The 19,886-nt window shown below is 31.8% G+C and overlaps 1 protein-coding gene across 1 annotated transcript; it reads left to right on the top strand.

Moving 5' to 3' along the window:
- Window positions 1-10,240: 10,240 nt before the first annotated feature.
- LOC143201202 (uncharacterized) lies at window positions 10,241-13,976 on the top strand. Its single transcript, XM_076412116.1, has 3 exons — window positions 10,241-10,784; window positions 10,887-11,503; window positions 13,929-13,976. The coding sequence occupies exons 1-3, from the start codon at window positions 10,370-10,372 to the stop codon at window positions 13,974-13,976; spliced, it is 1,080 nt and encodes a 359-aa protein (XP_076268231.1). The 5' UTR covers window positions 10,241-10,369.
- Window positions 13,977-19,886: the final 5,910 nt, after the last annotated feature.

The raw sequence follows: 19,886 nt of genomic DNA, 5'->3' as shown, positions 1-19,886 counted from the left end.
ACTTTTGACTGTGTTTATGTTGGCTTCGTCCCTATTAAGATGTTTTTTCAAATTGAACCACTTATTGTTCGAACAAATACCAGCAATAGTGAGTAACAGACGTAAAGTCAATCTCTTGCTTGGCCACATTTTGTAAGAATTGTGAAGAATACACTGTTTCAGCACAGTCAATTAGTTTTACCGAACATAGATGACATAGATGCTAGCGTGCGCTTTCGAAATGGTGGAGAAGTGCTGAAGAAAATAGATCCTAAAGTAAATTGCTGCCCAACTAACATCGTTTTTTCGACACGGTATCGCTGTTACAATAAAGATGAAAAAAGCAGCAGAGATGACTATTTATTTTATTAATATATTGTACCAATTTTTCAGGATAATAGCGTTTTTTAGTAAAGAAAACCATCGGAATACATGCAAGCACTTAATAAAACTATCCTAAAATGTTTATATGATAAATTAGAAAGCATAACCTAAATAAATAACGAAATGACAAATAATGACCAGCACAGTTTGTTATTATTAAACCATAAAAACGACTACTAGTTCCAACAGCTGATAGCTATAAAACTGAAAACGTTAAATAAATGGACGAACGATCAAGAGAAATGGTTGATTCTTTTAACTAAAATAAAGACAATTTAATTCGATCCCAACTAAGTGGTATTATGCAGATTAGAAGAAATTATGCGACAGGATGTAGTTACGCTTGCTATTCCCGCAAAATACGCACATGTTAGTGTAAAGAATTTATTCGAAGAATATTAAATTATATTGTCTGAATAACAATGACCGCTCGCGTCAACAAGTATCGCGACCGAGCGCGGCCGAGCTTCAACAACGCGTCCCGACACTTTCGGAATCGAGCGGCGTTCTTTTCGAAGTTACGTAAGCGAATACAGCTGATGCCATTTAATTAGCGCCCCTTTTTCACGCACCTGGCTCACAGATCAAAATAGATAATGCGTTCAGTTTCAAATGAATTCACGTTCTGATCAGATAACGGAGCGCAAGCCGCCGTGTCTGAGACATAAGTCCAATAATAGACGGTACGCGTCATGCATTGTTTGTCTCGCTATCGCTGACCAATATTTAAACTGGCCAATTAAGAATCTACTGGGTGTTTTGCAGCGACCGCCGATCGTACCGGAATTTTGATAGAAAAATTGTAATTGATTGTCTGGTTTTTGTCATTCAAGAAATTCCTTAAAGTATAATATTGTGATCTCTAGTGGAGCTCACTGTTTTATCAAGTTCGTTTTAATATTAAGTTTTATCGCTAGGGCGGTATGTATAGTATTTTAGTTATCATTAATAGTGGTGTTGATACCATCAAAGTGTCGATACTCCAATATACCCGGCAATCTACGAATGCTTATATAAGAAATAAAGAAGAAACAAAGAAGAAAATATCTCAATGACTCAATCAACTCCTTGACAGGGTAACAATTAATTATAAAATTATATATTAAAATCACAGATCAATGAATCAATGATCAATGAAAACAATCAATGAATGCCTAAAAATCCAAATCAAACAACTCAATGATGATGTTATATGAAGGATGGAAGGGTAAGAGCCCTCCAAAATGTATACAAAGATATCCCGGAGTTATGCGCACTGATACAGTAAGAGCAAATCAAGAAAATTTAAAAGGAAAAATAAACCCAGCACAAAGCGAACCAAGAGACACAAGAATATATTCAACAGGCGCCACAGAAGAGGACAAAAAAAGTAAACTTCACTGTTTCCTCATGTCGTGAGGAGAAGTTGGATTAACAACAAATTTCTGAAACTGCCAACACACCAACCCAGGCCAACCCAACACCACAAAAGAAGGAAGGAATCCCAGCCATAGTACTCAGGGATAACACCACAGATATAGAACTCTGTATATTTAAAAACAGTACAATCGAATTCGGCAGCACGAGGACAAGAGACGATCATGGAAGATCCTGGAGGTGAAGAAAAATCCTTTTCACTCTTCGCATCCTTACAGGAGGGACAACGCAAAGGCGTCATCAGAGGCCTACTAGAATCAATAACGGACGACCTAGTTAGAGGACCACACCAGGAAAAGGAATTCTAGCCATCCCTCGTAAATAGATGGTAGACAAAAGCCAGAATCGCCAACCCATTCACCCAGGTCATAGTGTCCAGAGACGAGGACCATATATTTAAAAGTCAATACCTGCTGGACCGGAGAGTAATGAATCCCAAAGAGACACCCGGAAGCCGAAACAATGCTTCAACTGCCAGCTGTATGGACACTCCTCTAGGAACTTCCCAGCACCAGAAGTAACTAGAAATCCTGATCCTGTAGAAAGGACAGAAAAACTCCAGCCAGGTGTTCCAACTGCGGAAAGGACGACCATCACCAAAGAATTGCGGACAAATACCTCAAAAAATAAGTTAAATAGTCAGATGTAAATTACTTTTAATCATGTTATGAAATAATATTAATTTTCTATCGTCCTTAAATGAATATGGTTATATGCAAATGTATTAATAAGTATATTTACACCGAGAGTCAATACCATTATATACAGGTTCAGAACCATAACGGTTCATTGCATGTTGATGTAATGCCGATTATGCTGACCAGGGATGATATTTGATGATATTCAGATGCTCCTCAAACCAAGACCGAACCTTTATTTTGGAATATTTTCGTTTTTATACAGCAATTCTTAACTAATGTTTGTAATTGTTTTAATACATTTTAGACAGCAAGACAGGACAGGACAGAAGTCTTAAACAGGTTGAGGAAACGAAAATATTTTTACTGAAATTTGTAAACAATATAGGGGGTGCGACATAAAAAAAACTTCAAGTGAAACTTAAAGAAGATGAAAATGATCTTTTACGTTGTTTCGTCACTATGGATGAGTCTGATCTACTATCATAACTCAAAATTTTGGCTAAGAGTGATATGGTCTAGGTACTTCCGTTTCAAAGCAAGTTAACACCCAGAAATCGTACAAGGAAGTTATTTCTTCCTAGTAATAGTAATATAATAATAGTAATAGTTGTAGTAATAGTAATTGTAGTAGTAGCAAAAGTAATAGTAATAGTTTCAAGTAATATAAACATAAAGTAATTCAGAATGAACTTCTGAGAAGTATTGGGGATACACCTGGATATTGTAGGAACAATTATCTTCGATTTCCTACTGGCATAGAACGAATTAAGAGATTCGCAACACTACGTGAGGAGAGCCTCTTCTTCCATGTTAACACCGAAGTGTTGCAACTCTTAGATAACACTAAACCAGGATGCAGGTTCAAGAAAACCAAACTCAATGATCTTGTGTAGTTGCGTAGTGAAGTATGGTAAAAAATGTGTGAAAATGGACACTAAAAACACTCAAAATTGCCTGTGATCTTTTATTTTATTTTATTAGAGACTATGCATGTGGCAAATAAACAAAAGTTCAATAAGACTTAACATTAGAAAATATAGCTATTTAGTGTACTTTATCAATATATTATTATGTAAATTACAGTATTGTTAGCCACGACACTGGGCGATTTTTTAGTGGCGAATGTTAAAGCCACAGGTCTATGTAATTTCCATTACAATTATCAGTAATTTTTATAGGTTATCTTTAAGTACATGTTGTATCATTAGCAAATAGTAAAATAGTTTACTGCGATCAGAAATAGAAAGAGGTAAAATTTGTAGATAATTCAGCGTCTAGTGCGTTTGTATGAAACTATGAAGGAGTCGGAATTACTACACGATTTAAACGTCGGTTTTTCTTATCACGGTAAAGCTCTTTTTTAGATATCTGATTAAAACTAACTCAAAATTCCAATGTCGAAAGTTAGAAATACATTTAGAAAAATAAGACGAAGTTGCACGTTGACAATACAAGTCTTACTATTTTTAAACAGCAGCGGTATATTTGGAGTTGTTTACTCCATCTCAAATCAAACGAAAAACAACAAGAAACCATCTACAAGAGCATCTCATAAATTTAGACCGGATTATAATTATTTTCGTTTAACAAACAACTCTATAAATATATGGAATGTTATGTACGACCTGCCTCAAGTTTACGTCTAAGAAAATGTAAACCAAACAGTGTAACAAATGATTGTTGCATGTCACCGTCTAAGGCTATTTTTCGCTGACCTTTCTCAACGCCAACCGGGCCATGCCGATGACTGAGCAGTTTGTGGTACTGATTTTGGCGATGCAAATGGTACCAGCGAACACGTACACCGTATTCTCGGAAGGTCAGGATCAAAATCGATCATTAATCAATTTCAGTTCGTCCGAGATCTAGCTATTGTGATAAATACAGGGATGATGATTAACTTTATTAGAATTTTGTGGCCAGGTGTTCTGTAAATGGTTAACGTCTAGCAACATAATTGTTTAATAACATTGGACATTTAAAAATTGTTAGCAAAAATATACATAAAATAATTTCTTCCCAATATAATTTCAAGCATTCTTTAAATATTATAAACGAATATAATTTCAATAAATTGTGTTTAATCCAATACGCACTAGAATACATATAATTTTCGGAACTATCGACTGTTTAGTAATTGACTACTTTTTACTATCGACTGTTTCAGTCGCTATTTTTGGTTCGACTGATTTCACTACTTCTTACCAGTGACTGTTTCAGTCGTATACTTTTTGTTACTATTTTTGGTTCTACTAGTTTCAGTCGACTGATTTTTAACATTCTGGATCTGATCGATCTGTGGAATTTATGCTTACATAGATTTATGTAATATATATATATATATATATATATATATATATATATATATATATATATATATATATATATATTGTTATTTACAAGCAACATAATATATTGTTTTTTGGTGGTTTGTTTATAAATAACAATATATTGTATATTAATATAACAGCATTTTGGAACGATATTTTTCAAGATTTTTAATGTAATAGTTTAAAGTTGTGCATGATAAATAGTAAAATACTTTGGACTGTTTTGTGGCAATAATAGGGAATATTCGGATTAATCTCTCGATTTTTGTTAAAAAATATTTCCATTTAATAATAAATAAAGCATTTACTTTATTTAAAAAACTCTAGTAGTTATTATGGGATCATTTTTAATTATGTCATGAATTAGTTTTTTTTTATGATTAAGTTATATTGTATTGTCAATATTTATTATAGTATTATAGTATATTAAAATACGATAAAACATTTGTACGGTATTATTCATGAAATGCAAAGGAAAGAAAAATTCCATTCCTTTTTACAAATCCGCAGAACATTTTTTTTTGTTTTACGACTATCGACTGTTTAAACTGTTTTCAGTCGTTAGTTCCCAATGCTAATATTAACCAAATCAAATCGTTATACCAGTTTAAATTATCAGTTAATAGCGGTAATAGTAATATTAAAAGATTTTTATGGGCTTTGTTCGGTCTTGCAGTATGTTCTAATTAATCAGTTGGGGTTGGGTTCGCGATCGAGAATATAAACGATGATTCAAGTTTTATCAATTTTTGGAGACGACAATTCGGGAACATGCTCGGTAACCTCTCTGAATCACTAATCGATATGCTGTTGTAAATATAAGACACGACATTGAAATTTCCATTTATAGGCTTTTCGGCAATTATGTTAGTTTTGATGAAAATTGCTTAGTATATGAGTTTTAAGTGAGTTATAAAAGCATTTTTGAAGCATTCTATCAAGACTTACTGAACGATCTATAATTCGCTTTCCAAGAACCAACTCCATGTAGGAATTTCAAATTAAGTTTTTTCATCGGTGCTCTGCATCAACTCTAGGATCATCGAAAATTCTAGGACTACAAGAATCAACATATATTCTATATTACATAAATATTTGAGTATTAAAGTACCGATATAAACAAATAAAATATATTATGTGCTCATTCGTCCAGAACAAAAAATAATACTTTCATATAGCTATTAAATATTGAGCAGTGTTAGTGCAATGCCGTTGTTTCATTATACAAAAGCTGCCTATTTTATTTCAAGATCATTTCACAATTAATTTTTATATTTTTAAGTAGATGGGCTGAACGACAATCAATTCATCTTATCAAATTAATTCGGCTCTTGATAATGATGCATGATCAAAGCTACTATATTTAATGATTCTCAGACTCATTACTCTGCAATCATTGGATGTTTCAGAGAAATATTGATGGTGATACGGTAATCTGATAATTTGGTATCGTCATGTGACTTATAATGAAATTAAGACATCTCTGGACATTAGCATAGTGAGTATACATACGCTTTTGTTCAAATAGCTCACAATTGCAATTTAACGTGCATGTTCAACATTCAAAATATCGATTTGGTAAGTTATGCGCAGTATAATTCATTTTATTTCATTCATACCAAATGTATTTGCACACTTTTTGAAGGGAATCGCTTTTTGCTAGGTACAATCTTAATTTACAAATTAATTTGTTACTATTCTTTTATTGTACTTGCCTGAATACATGCAGGACGAGTGCAGGATAAATACGTCAGTTTTATTTCCCAAACTAAAATGAAATTAGACTATTTAAGCTAAAGCTAAGTGTAACACTAATACACTATACAAGTTCATGTGATTTTCCGACTTCCCGGGTCCAGTAGCTTTATTGATTCCACATTTCTGTAATTTAGTAATTTCTGTTTTGACAGCGTTAGTTACTAATCTGTTCGGTGTTTTAATTCAACCCCATATTGTTCAAACCGTATTGTTCCCTTTATAGGTCCAAAATAGCAGCATAATTGAGTTGACTTTTATCTTCGACCAAGTTAGGAATATCTTCCAGCTAACCCGTATAGTTTTGTTTTTGAGTCTAATCTGTTCTATTTTTTGTCTAACGTAATATAAACGCGAGAATCTATGGAACTTTTTTGAGAATGCTCTTAAAGACTAAACAGTTTCTCAATACTGAAAAATAAAGGCTCTTGTTAATGACAAATTTTCTGGAGTTTTGTTGACAAAACTTAATATACTAAAATCAAGAGAAGCATGTCTCAAACTCTGTTATAAGTTTTATGGTTCGCAAATATTGTTATAAGATTTTTATTGTATTGTAGGATAATATTTTTTATTTGTAGAATTTTAATATTATTTATTCAATTATTATTATTTTCTGGGATGCTATGATTTACATCTAGTTCTATGAGTATATAATAACTATTCGGTTTCAGAGTTTTTTGATTTACTTTTAACATTCTCGACAATCTTAACTGTCCATTATTGTTACTTAATTCTTAAGTTTTAACTAAGGCATTTGACCCTAAACTAATATCTCAAGTGGTAACAATTTACCACATTCATGCCAGAAATTGCCACCCATGGAGCTTTTCCTGTGTAATATCTTCTCAGTGCGGAAGTTTTTGATTAGTTTTAAAAAATATTCAACATGATGCAAAATAATTCTCTATTCTTTGTTTGTGCTGCTTTGGTTCAGTCAGTTTTTAACGGTTTTGGGTGTTTCTTTATAATTAACGTAGTCTTATTACGGACTTACCATAAAATATAGAACCCTTGGCATTTTAATTAAATTTCTACGTTTAGTTTGGTAAGTAATTATTCTATTTATATTAAAACATAAATAACGTTGTCAAGACACACAACATTGAAGAAATTTAGCCAGATAGAGAAATCGGTACCAATATCCCAAGAACCTCAACATACAAGTACATACTAGTGATGTTGTGTAAGACATTTGAAAAGGTCATTAGATATATCGTTACTGCTGGTGAAACCCGTTACTGCCTAAGCTATTGATTGTCCTGTGATAATGTATGTTTAATATAAATGGTTCAATATTAAAGTAGATAAATTGCTCAATTTATACGTGTACGATAATGGTAAATTGTTGCTGCAATAAATTGGTTTCATCGACGGGTAAAAATCATCGGAACACGGCTTATAAACAACACATAAGGTCTGTAACTCCTGATAAAGAATCCAGTTAGACCAGTGGATGTTTACGTGTGGCTTTTTCCCGCTTCATCAATTACGTTTCGCCGCTGAACTGACCGCGTTTAATTGATCTACTAATTAATGCAAAACAATTTTGATTGAACTGTGTTTTGTTCGTTTGGGTTTTTTCTTTGTGCGGAAATTAATATAGAAGGAAAACTGACTTTCTAAAAAAAGTTGCTGTTGTTAATGAGCTTATTTACTTGGATTACTTTAACGATCTGTGTTTTGACAGCACCTTTTTTTATCGCAATCTGTTGTACGAATCTCAACAATGTGTCTGTTGGATTAAATACCGCTATGTATTAGTTATTAATGCTCTTTAAATACATCTTCCATTCATTTATTTGAACAGGGATTTCTGTTACTGTGAAGTAGAGATTTGCTATATATATTTTTGATTATGGAACATCTGCTTCTTCCATGAACAACTTTTGTTGGGTTAGGCTTGTATTAGAAGATCCATACGACCATTATATCTCGCGACTGATACGACCCTGCGAAGCTGCGAAGACTTCAAAGCAAGAAAGTCCTGGGTTTATGTTACGTAGGTCAGTAGGTGTATAGTATCGATGTTTTCTGGCACAGCAATCGATTTTGACGACCTGCATGGAATTCGTCCAGGGGCAAGTGTCGGTTGCGATGGGATTCATTATACAATACTTGTTACAGTGCTTCTAATGAATTGAGAATTAAGCGTTGATAATCCACATCAAAAGTAATTAGTGACAATCCCTTAATTAATCACTTAATTATTTATTTCTTATTTTTAAAGAAACTCCGTTTATTTGTACCTACAAATATAGGCCCGCGCTTTTTCAAAATATAATCTTGACTTTGGTCATTTTTTTGATATTACCTATGACCTGTTAAGACCCATTCTCTCCAAAAATAAGACACCGTCGACCTCCCTCAGCCCAAATGGTCTTACATAATAATTGAATGGTCCCCACCGTTAATAACTAATCTTCATCTTCTTATATATAAAAATGAATCGCAAAATATGTTCCTAAGCGCATAACTCAACAACGCCTGGACCAATTTGGCCAAATCTTTTTTTAAAATGTTCGTTGAAGTTCAGGGATGGTTTTTACGGCGAGAAAAATTAGAATTATTGCTGGAAAAACCCTAAAAATAGCCCTTTTTGTTTGAATTTGTTTCGTGTATCAGTTGACAATTCATCTGTCATCTGTCAAAAGTCATCTGTAACAGACAACTTTTTTTTTTTAAATTTGATATGACTTGAACTCAAATCCTTTTAATCCGTACGAATTGTTTTATTTATTTAAAATTTGAATTAAATTTTAAACAAATAAAAAATTTTAAATAAATAAAACAATTCGTACGGATTAAAAGGATTTGAGTTCAAGTCATATCAAATTTAAAAAAAAAAAGTTGTCTGTTACAGATGACTTTTGACAGATGACAGATGAATTGTCAAGTGATACACGAAACAAATTCGTATATCGTGTTTTGTGCAGAGTGTTTAGTTAGTTAGTGTTTGTTTAGTTCGTGATTAGTGAAAAAATAATTTATATTTGATATGCCTCCTATAAGACGAAGCAATTTAGGTAGAAGAACCAGAAATGCTATAAACCAAGCTAATTACCGATCTAATCGTACTGCACAAGAACGTGACGACGGAAATGAACGTGAAAGAATTCGGATATCACAAACGCGTGAAGCGCGAGCGCGACATTCAACTAATAATCGCGCAAGTTTGAATCCAGCTGCTTTCAGTTACGATGTGTCAATTGACTACAGTAACTACCAATGTGTTGTTATTGGTTCTATGAACTTGGTTTGCTCACACTGTAAGGCATTAAAATACAAAAACGAAGCCAATGGATTGTGTTGCGCAAATGGTAAAGTGAAATTGATACAATTGGATCCACCACCAGAACCATTGTACTCATTGGTTTCAGGAATAGGAACAGATTCTATACACTTTTTGACACATATTCAACAATATAACAATTGCTTTCAAATGACTTCATTTGGGGCAACAAATGCAGTTCGGGAAAATTTTATGCCAACTTTCAAGGTATGTATTATAGCAGTTACTCATAATTATTTTAGCGAACAAAATTTTCTGTCACCAAAGTTAAGATGTGTTACTAATCTTCAATTTCTTAATCATTACGAAATATATCACTTAGTCATCATATTATATGGTGATTCAGTTTCAGTGACACTTTTATTATATTTTATATTTGATAGATATTAGTTAAAACTAAATATATACTTTTTAAGATCAAATATTATTTAAGTTTGATCATTGACAATCCATTAATTTATACCACACCATAATATTTTTTTTATTTACAGATACAAGGGCAAATATATCACAGAGCAGGTTCACTGTTACCAGTGTCAGATAGCGACAACAAATTCCTGCAAATTTATTTTATGGGCAATTCACCACAAGAAATTGATCTGCGTTGTGCACATAACAATTTAGTAAAAAGGTCTATTGTAGAACAATTACAAACTTTATTTCATCAACACAATCAATTGATTATATTGTTTAAAACTGCCCTGGATCTGATGCCATCCGATAATCACAAAATTGTAATCAGAGCTGATAAAACACCTGCAGGTCAACATACAAGACGTTTTAATGCACCAACTATTGATGAAGTTGCTATCGTTGTAGTTGGAGAAAACTTGGAATCCCGTGATATTGTTTTACATCGTCGGAATTTTCAATTACAACCTATAAAGGAAACACACCGCTCATATGATGCACTGCAATATCCCATTATATTTTGGCAAGGTGAAGATGGCTACGATTTATCAATAAAAATGATAAATCCCATTACAGGTAACTAAAATATTAGTTTAGCTATGGCGATAATATCTCAGTCACTATATTATGTATTTTAATTTTATATTTGAATGTTATTAAAACAAAATCTGTTTACAGGTTCTGAAACCAACAAAAAAGTCAGTTCAATGAACTATTATTCATACCGCCTAATGATTCGGGAAAATGCAGATAATCACATATTGAAATGTCGGCGATTATATCACAAATATGTTGATGACATGTATGTTAAAATTGAAACGGAGAGATTAACATTCATCAGGTTGAATCAAACCAAACTCCGATCTGAAGAGTATATTCACCTTCGAGATGCGATTAATACTGATGGAAATGCACAGAATGTCGGTCGGATGACTATTCTTCCAGCAACATACATCGGAAGCCCTCGGCATATGCACGAATATGCTCAAGATGCCATGTCGTATGTTCGTCATTATGGTACAGCAGATTTGTTCATCACATTTACATGCAATCCGCAATGGATAGAAATTAAGCAGGAGTTATTACCTGGGAAATCATCCATTGATCGTCATGATATTACAGCCAGAGTCTTTAGACAAAAGTTGAAATCTTTAATGAATTTCATCGTAAAACATAACGTGTTTGGTGAGACACGCTGCTGGATGTATTCTGTGGAGTGGCAGAAACGAGGATTGCCACATCCACACATTTTGATTTGGTTGGTTGAAAAGAAAAGGCCAAATGAAGTTGATGCAGTGATATCAGCTGAAATCCCTAATGTACAAGTAGATCCTGGATTGCATGAGGTAGTTATCAAAAACATGATACATGGTCCCTGTGGAACTCTTAATCAAAATTCACCGTGTATGATGGATGGTAAATGTTCAAAACGATATCCACGGACATTAATATCGGAAACAATTACTGGTAATGACGGTTATCCATTGTATCGTCGCAGATCGACAGCAGACAATGGAAAATCAACAATTGTCAAATTAAATTAACAAGATATTGAAATAGATAATCGTTGGATTGTTCCATATTCACCCATTTTATCAAAGACATTCAAAGCACACATCAACGTTGAATCTTGCCATTCAGTGAAATCGATTAAATACATTTGCAAATATGTAACCAAAGGGAGTGATATGGCTGTGATTGGAATTGGTGCAGAGAATTCTAATGATGAAGTTACCCAATACCAAATGGGCCGCTATGTCAGTAGTAATGAAGCAGTTTGGCGAATATTTTCTTTTCCTATTCATGAGAGACACCCTTCTGTTGTTCACTTAGCTGTGCATTTAGAAAATGGACAAAGAGTGTATTTTACAGCACAGAACGCAGTACAAAGAGCTGCTCAGCCACCATCTACTACATTAACCAGTTTTTTTTAAGACATGCCAAAACGATGATTTCGCACAAACATTGCTATATTCTGAAATACCAAAATATTATACCTGGAATCAATCCTCAAGGAGATTTATACGACGGAAACAAGGAAAACCAGTTCCAGGATATACAGATGTATATTCCACCGATGCGATTGGCCGGATTTATTCAGTACATCCAAGCAATGATGAATGTTTTTATTTACGACTGCTATTAGTCAATGTACGTGGCCCAACATCATTCCAACAGTTACGAACTGTTGATGGTGAATTGTGTGGATCCTACAGAGAAGCCTGTCAACGTTTGCAATTGCTTGAAAATGACGCTCATTGGGATCAAACTCTCAATGATGCTGTAATATCATCACACACTCATCAAATACGAACATTGTTTTCTATAATCATATCTACATGCTTCCCATCAAACCCAATTGATTTGTGGATGAAGTACAAAGATTATGTGTGATGATATTTTGTATCAAATACGGAATAGAATGGGTAATCCAAATATACAAATCAGTGAAGAAATTTACAATGAAGCATTGATTTCAATTGAGGACATGTGCTTGATAATGTCAAACAAACTATTAATTCAATTAGGCCTGACCGCGCCCAATCGTCCAATGCATGACGCTTTTAACCAAGAGTTGCATCGAGAAAGACTGTATGATCTCAACGCTTTGAAAGAATAAATTCAAACAAATCTTCCACTGTTAAATGAACAACAGAAGTATGTATTTGAAACTCTTATGAAAGTAACAAATGATGAAACTGGAGGGATTTATTTCTTAGATGCACCTAGTGGTACAGGAAAAACTTTTTTTATTTCATTAATATTAGCAACAATTCGCTCACAAAATAAAATTGCACTTGCACTCGCTTCGTCGGGAATCGCAGCAACTTTGCTTGAAGGTGGTCGAACAGCCCATTCAGCACTAAAATTGCCATTAAATATGCAAAGCAATGAAACTCCAACCTGCAACGTTTCGAAGAACTCTGCAATGGCAAAGGTTTTGCAGCAATGTAAATTGATTGTTTGGGATGAATGCACGATGGCACATAAAAAATCTTTGGAGGCTTTAGACAGAACCTTAAAAGATCTACGTAGCAATAATAACCGATTTGGTGGTGCAATGATTTTATTAGCAGGAGATTTTCGTCAAACATTGCCAGTGATTCCACGATCAACGCCAGCTGATGAACTCAATGCATGTCTAAAGTCCTCCAATTTGTGGAAACATGTTAAAGTACTTCATTTAAGCAAGAATATGCGTGTCGAGTTGCAAAATGACCAATCTGGAAACATATTCTCTAAACAACTCATTGACATTGGTAATGGCAAATTTCCTATAGACATGTTGACGGCTTGCTTTTGCTATGACTATAAACAAGTCCCAGGGGCAATCATTAAGTGTTTGTGGTATTAATCTAGAAAACCCATGTTTCTCACATGGTCAATTGTATGTTGCCTGTTCCCGTGTTGGAAAACCATCAGATTTGTTTATCTATGCGCCAGGTAATCAAACAAAAAACATCGTATACCACAAAGCAATATAATGATAATAATAATAATTATTATGATTCACATGATTAACAATAAAGCGATTACTTACTTTTCAATCCTTATATATGTTTTATTTAATTATTTTTTATTCACAACGCCCTATCACCAGGGTGATGGTTCTGTTCAGGAGAATTTTTTAAAATACGTAGGCACAAAAACTGCCACATTACAAATCTTTTTGACAGGACGAAGTCTGTCGGGTCAGCTAGTTTTCAATACATTTTTCAGTTTTTAATGCAAAATAAGATCCCAGGAAATTCCACTCAATGCAAGTGATTACTATTCTACATATTTTTTAATTGGATGCTTTAATAAAACAAAATGTTTCTAATTAAAAAAAGACCTGATACCAAGAAAGGCCAGCTTAATATATCACCAAATTAGGTAAAGGCAACAATTGCAGGAACAAGAGTTGTCAATTACAACACTCTGGTTACTTTATAACCACAGAAGCAAATACTTTTATAATATATATGTTAATTATGATTAATTAAATGTTAATTTAATGAAAATTGTCATGCTATTACAATTTATTGTTGTATAATTGTAAGTTTATGGCCCATAAAAATATACGGTAATCTTTTTTTAAATCACTGGGGATGAAACGCGACATATATTTCCTGTATAAATGAATTAATGTGGATCTATCTTTTTATTTTTATTTGTATCATAAATTCTCGCACCTAAAATAACAAAAATAAATTAGTGATAGGTAGTCATCATATTTTGTTTTACTAGTGTGTCTTTTCATTCATTAGCCAAATCACTTTTTCACTTTCATTAGTAAATCTGTACAAAATTGCTAATATTTGAATGAGGCAAATTTAACAATTCAAATTTATATGGAGTCAGAGACACTATATAAGCGGATAGTAGAGCAGCATGTTTACGTTAAATGGCCCTTTCCATAAGCCGGATAGGCATTTAGGTGTGCTTATATACTAAAGATAATGGAATTGGTAATTTGAAATAAGATTCTATTTAGATTGGCGATTCTATTGGCAAACCTCCAACAATATGGTTTAACTTACTAGGAATTCACTTTAACATCGAGTCGTACCAGATCAGCAAATCATTTTATTATTTTATTTTATTCTTTTCAGTTTAGTTAAACGTAGTTAATATTATATATCCCATAAATATCATATAAAGGAAGCTAAAGCGGAAGCTGTTATTCATCGTCCACTCGGTACACGATGACGGTTCTATTAAAAATAATTGAAACAGTAAGAACTGGTAAACCAACCGTTCGAAACAATGATCTCTGTGGGAGGTGGCACACTTATAAAAACTTAAATTGTTATATTTTGTTTTGATGCCAAATTGGTATCACATTCCCCGACCGTGATGTCACTGCGTATTACGGCAAGTGGGAAAAACAGCGTACAAATTATTATTAGTAACTTGGCGCCTTCCGTACACCAACATATAATGCACGCATCATCGCCAGACGATTTATATTTGTTCCAGACAAACAAAAATATCGAAATAAACATATTAAATGTACTATATGTTTTCACATTTTAAACAAAAAAAGTACTTTCATATAACTATAAAATATCATGCTGCCTTAATGTACATTCTCATATATGAGGGTTGCATTTTGCAAAAAATTAAACGATCTAACTGAACTATAGAATTTAATGTTTAACATTTTTATACATAACAGGTTTCCAATTAGTATTGCTAAATTATTCAATGTTGACGAGTTGCAAAGTTATTGGACAAAAACCCAACTTAAATTTTCAAAGAACTTTCAGACAGCTTCAGATTTATAAATAAACTATTCCCAGACGTTTATGTGTGATGGGAAATTAATAGGAAAGTTGGATCCACTAATATAATCCCAAGCGCAAAAAGGTATTGGTTAGCCCAGGCGAGCAATCCACATCGATATTCAGCATAGCCTTGCCGTATATGTGGTGGTATCAACAACGTGTAGTGCAGTGCAAACTTTTAAAACCGAATGAAAGCGATATCGCAGATATCAACCTACGTCAATTGAACAAATCGAGGGACCTATTATTGTTAAACAGACCATATCGAGTAAGTGACGCAAAGTCATTCTCAAAATATCTGAGGAAACTTTTTAAACCGAAAACATCATGAGAATATATTAGAAAACACCGAATACATTTCGAGATTCTTTTAAACCATGGCTCCCATTTTTTGCTAACATTTAACTTAATATGCCTAAATAATAACGAAATGGGTATATAATCAATATTATAAACATGTGAACGTCAAAAACAGATCATTCTACATTATTAATATGAAATCACAAATCCGGTCAAATAAGTAATACTTAAAGTACTCAACACGGGTACTAGCCCAATACGCTGTACTAATATTGTGGTCTCATTGACTTTTTTGTTTCATTTATTAGTTATAAAATGTAAAAACAACTTTTTTCTTTATACAGTTACATATTTTTGTGGTCTCTTAGAAAATTTAATAAATACCATTTTGCATAACAGTATCATATTGTCAGAATCATATTGTCAAATAATTTCTGCTGTCTTGTTTACTTAGTATACTTTTAAAGGAAAGTACAGCCTCTGAATATTGAGAATATACAAACATATGTCATGTATTCTTAAATAAGCTTCACTTATTAATTCAAAGTATATCACCGGAGATAATAATGCTAATCAATTACAATCTTTCTACACCGACTTGTTCTTTGTTTGATTAATTCGTTTGAAATTTAGCCGAAACATTTGGCTTAAAAAATGTGACTTATATTATTATTAATATATATATATATATATATATATATATATATATATATATATATATATATATATATATATATATATATATATATATATATATATATATATATATATATATATATATATATATATACAGTACCACGTAGTACATTTCAACTCAGTTACTAAATAGGTAGTAAATGAGACTATTAATATCGAGAAATATTTTCATATGAATATATAAACGGTTTTAAGCTTGATTTTGATACCAAATTAAAATGGTTATCCTATTTCAACTTAATTGTGACTTAGACTTATAGCTTACTTTAACTTAGAAAGGCTTTAAAGTATTTATGGGATGTATAGTATCTAGACTTTCTGGACTCGTTGAAATCCTTGACGGAATACCACTACTTAATTTGTGAATTTAGTGTTAGTGAATCTATATTTTCTATTATCAAAAACCTCATAGCGTTAGGAATTTAACGTTTATTAGTTTTAACTTTCATTCATCGACAGTACATATTTATTAAACAACTTGTTATATAATAAAAAAGCCTGCTTAAATTAATTATTATTTTTTTTTTGTATAATTTGATTGAATTGGATTCTAGTATTATTGTTAGTCCCAGTATAGTTCTTAATATTTATTTTTCTATTACTTATAATTAATATTCATATTGATTTGACATTCGACTTGCCCCTGCTTCATACATCAATATTCCACAAGTCCAAACAATTAGGCTTTTAAAACAGGATATTGCTTGGTAACAAAATATTGTACAGTAAGTTTTGTCATAATTTATAAATATTATAACACTCTTGTAGAAATTTCCTAGCTTTTTTACGAGTATAGTATAATGTTTAACTATTGTTTGATAAAGGTGAACGGAGCATATGAAACATTTATATGATAATTAGTAGTCAAGAGAGTATATTACAAGGTAATTTTCATACACGGATATACTGAAATTCCCACTGTAAATGATCGGATTTTTTATCTATCTAAATTCCACATTAGCGCAGCGTGTGAATGAAAAAGATCATAAATGAAAAATACTCTCGATAAGGTAAACAAAAGGAAATATATTGATAAATAATTGTTAAGTAATATTCGTTAATTGTTTACTTTAATAAAACGTTTGTTAGTTAAATATTAAATCATATTGTTTAGTGTAAACACTCGGTAATATGAACTGAACACGGTCTTCACATTTCATCTTGCCATTGCTATACATTTCAACTAAAATTTCTAACATACAATTTCTGTTTACATAAATGATTTCTGGTGACGTTCTTTTTAGAGATCGTTTTAGTGTTTGGTAAAAAAAATCATTAATACAGAATCAACTGTATTTGATGAGTGAACGTGTCAATAAAATATACTAAGTATCGAGTATTTGTAGCGTTAGGCAATATCAACCCCATCATATTATTAAAAAAATTGTTTTACTTTTATCGGTAAATTAATCTAGATAACTTATATATGTATAAGAGAAAATTATATAAGACGTTCATGTGGTATATTATTAAAAATAATTTTTTTAACAATACAAATCAATTAATTTTAAATATTTATGTTATTTCAACTGTAAAATATTTCCATTTCTGACTTTCTCTACTTAATTCTGTATATTAGTTATATAGTTTTTAGTTAATTTCCATAAATGTACAGCAACGTGCATCTGTCAGATACAGCTGCCACTTCAAGGTTGGAAATGACTTGTCCTTTTGTAGACAGTGCCTTGTAATGCCATTTAGGAGTAAGGAACCCATTTAGAGCAGGGCAAAATAGACAATGCCACAGCAATAAATCTGCATTATATTCAACGACTTCGTCGTCACTAAAAACCGAATCGATCCGTACATTGACGATTGTATTTTTTTACGTCGAGAAACTATCACTTTCAGGTAGAAAACGTTTTACGTTCCGATGTAAACCAGACGTGTACGGTCGTTTTCTCAGAAGTCAGCCACAATGTAGTCCAATAAATTATGATCGACCGAAATAATAAACAATCCGTTTCGGTGACCATTTCACCATTTATGGCAAAAAGAATCTACTGTTGGCATCTGTGCCCCGAACGAAAATTGTCCTGTTCGGGCCTACGCAACTATAGACGTGGTAGAAAATAAAAATTATGTCATCTACTCTATTTCATCGTAAATTAAAACTTATTAGATTAATAGCAAAATTACATACTTTATAGGCAGTGGTGTACAACAGATTATATGATATAATACTATTTTGTAATGAGGAAAGTATTTTAACATATATTAAATTTGAAAAAGTTAATTCAATATAAGTAATTCTAAAAGCTCAAATTATTATATATAATAAATACATAATATTTAATAAAATTATTAGCGCTATTTTTATTTTATTTGATGCCATATAGATCAGTAAGTGCAGTAATGATATTTCTGCAATTAAGTTCAAGAATATTAGGTATCATATTTAATGATTTATTTTTATATAATAGCACTTTAGTTAGTAGTTACATGAAAGCCGTGATATCTTGTTTTAAATAAAAGTAAAAATGAACAAATGTCTTATCCAGTTTGGTGTTTCTGCTTAATACTTGTGCTAAAACAACCACTAATAATTGCATACTAATAACTCCGTGGTAAGAAACCATTTCACCAAAATATTAGGTTAATATTAGTAATTGAAATAATTCAAGTAATATACTGATTACAGATTTAAATTAAATATATATATATATATATATATATATATATATATATATATATATATATATATATATATATTGTGTGTGTATTGTAAAAAATTGTAATTGAAGAAATACACCATATGCTTTTAAAAAATGAAAAAATTGATACAAATAAAGATAATGAAATAAAATGAAAATTTTATGAAATTTTATTACATCAAGATCTTCAATTGTTTACTGGCCAGATCTACCGAATTAGGCCCTCCTGCACATACGGAGTCTTACACTGTTTGATTAATGGAGTTACTGACAGATCTACTTTACATACAGGAGTTTTTTCAGATATAGCATGGTGTATTAACAATAACTATGAGATAATACATAATTAACTTGCATTTTGTTATATTAGATTATTCAAATGGGATGTGGGTTTGCAGCATCAATTTCAATACGGATGATTACTTTTGAAAACAAACAAAATTAAACAGAAACAAAGTAAAAAAAACAACACAAAAACAAGTAACATATAACTACCGTCGACTGAAAATATATGTTATATTTAATAAATGTCATATAGTAACACAGCAAAATAATAGCGAACTCATACATGCAGATGAACTAGAAAACATATGTAAATAAGAAGAAAGAAGAAGTGAATATTAAATTTTAATGAATAGGTTTGAATTGAATAATAGTGGTTTGAATAGACGAATATATTTATATATAATAATATATAATTGGATACCTATTTAGAAGATAACACACTGATAACATACAATAATGTAGTACTACATAAA

Source organism: Rhynchophorus ferrugineus, unplaced genomic scaffold (assembly GCF_030347505.1).
Source record: "Rhynchophorus ferrugineus isolate W39M unplaced genomic scaffold, kcgeb_rfMv2 rfM1, whole genome shotgun sequence".
In the NCBI taxonomy this organism is placed as follows: Eukaryota; Metazoa; Arthropoda; class Insecta; order Coleoptera; family Curculionidae; genus Rhynchophorus; species Rhynchophorus ferrugineus.
This window is presented reverse-complemented; position numbering and strand designations above follow the sequence as displayed.

Bases quoted from the DNA above. Each gene is read 5' to 3' on its own strand.
- LOC143201202 (XM_076412116.1), top strand. From the start codon at position 10,370: ATGGGCAATTCACCACAAGAAATTGATCTGCGTTGTGCACATAACAAT. The intron at 10,785-10,886 runs GTAACTAAAATA...ATCTGTTTACAG, and splicing joins AATGATAAATCCCATTACAG to GTTCTGAAACCAACAAAAAA. The intron at 11,504-13,928 runs GTGATATCAGCT...TACATTTTTCAG, and splicing joins GGCCAAATGAAGTTGATGCA to TTTTTAATGCAAAATAAGAT.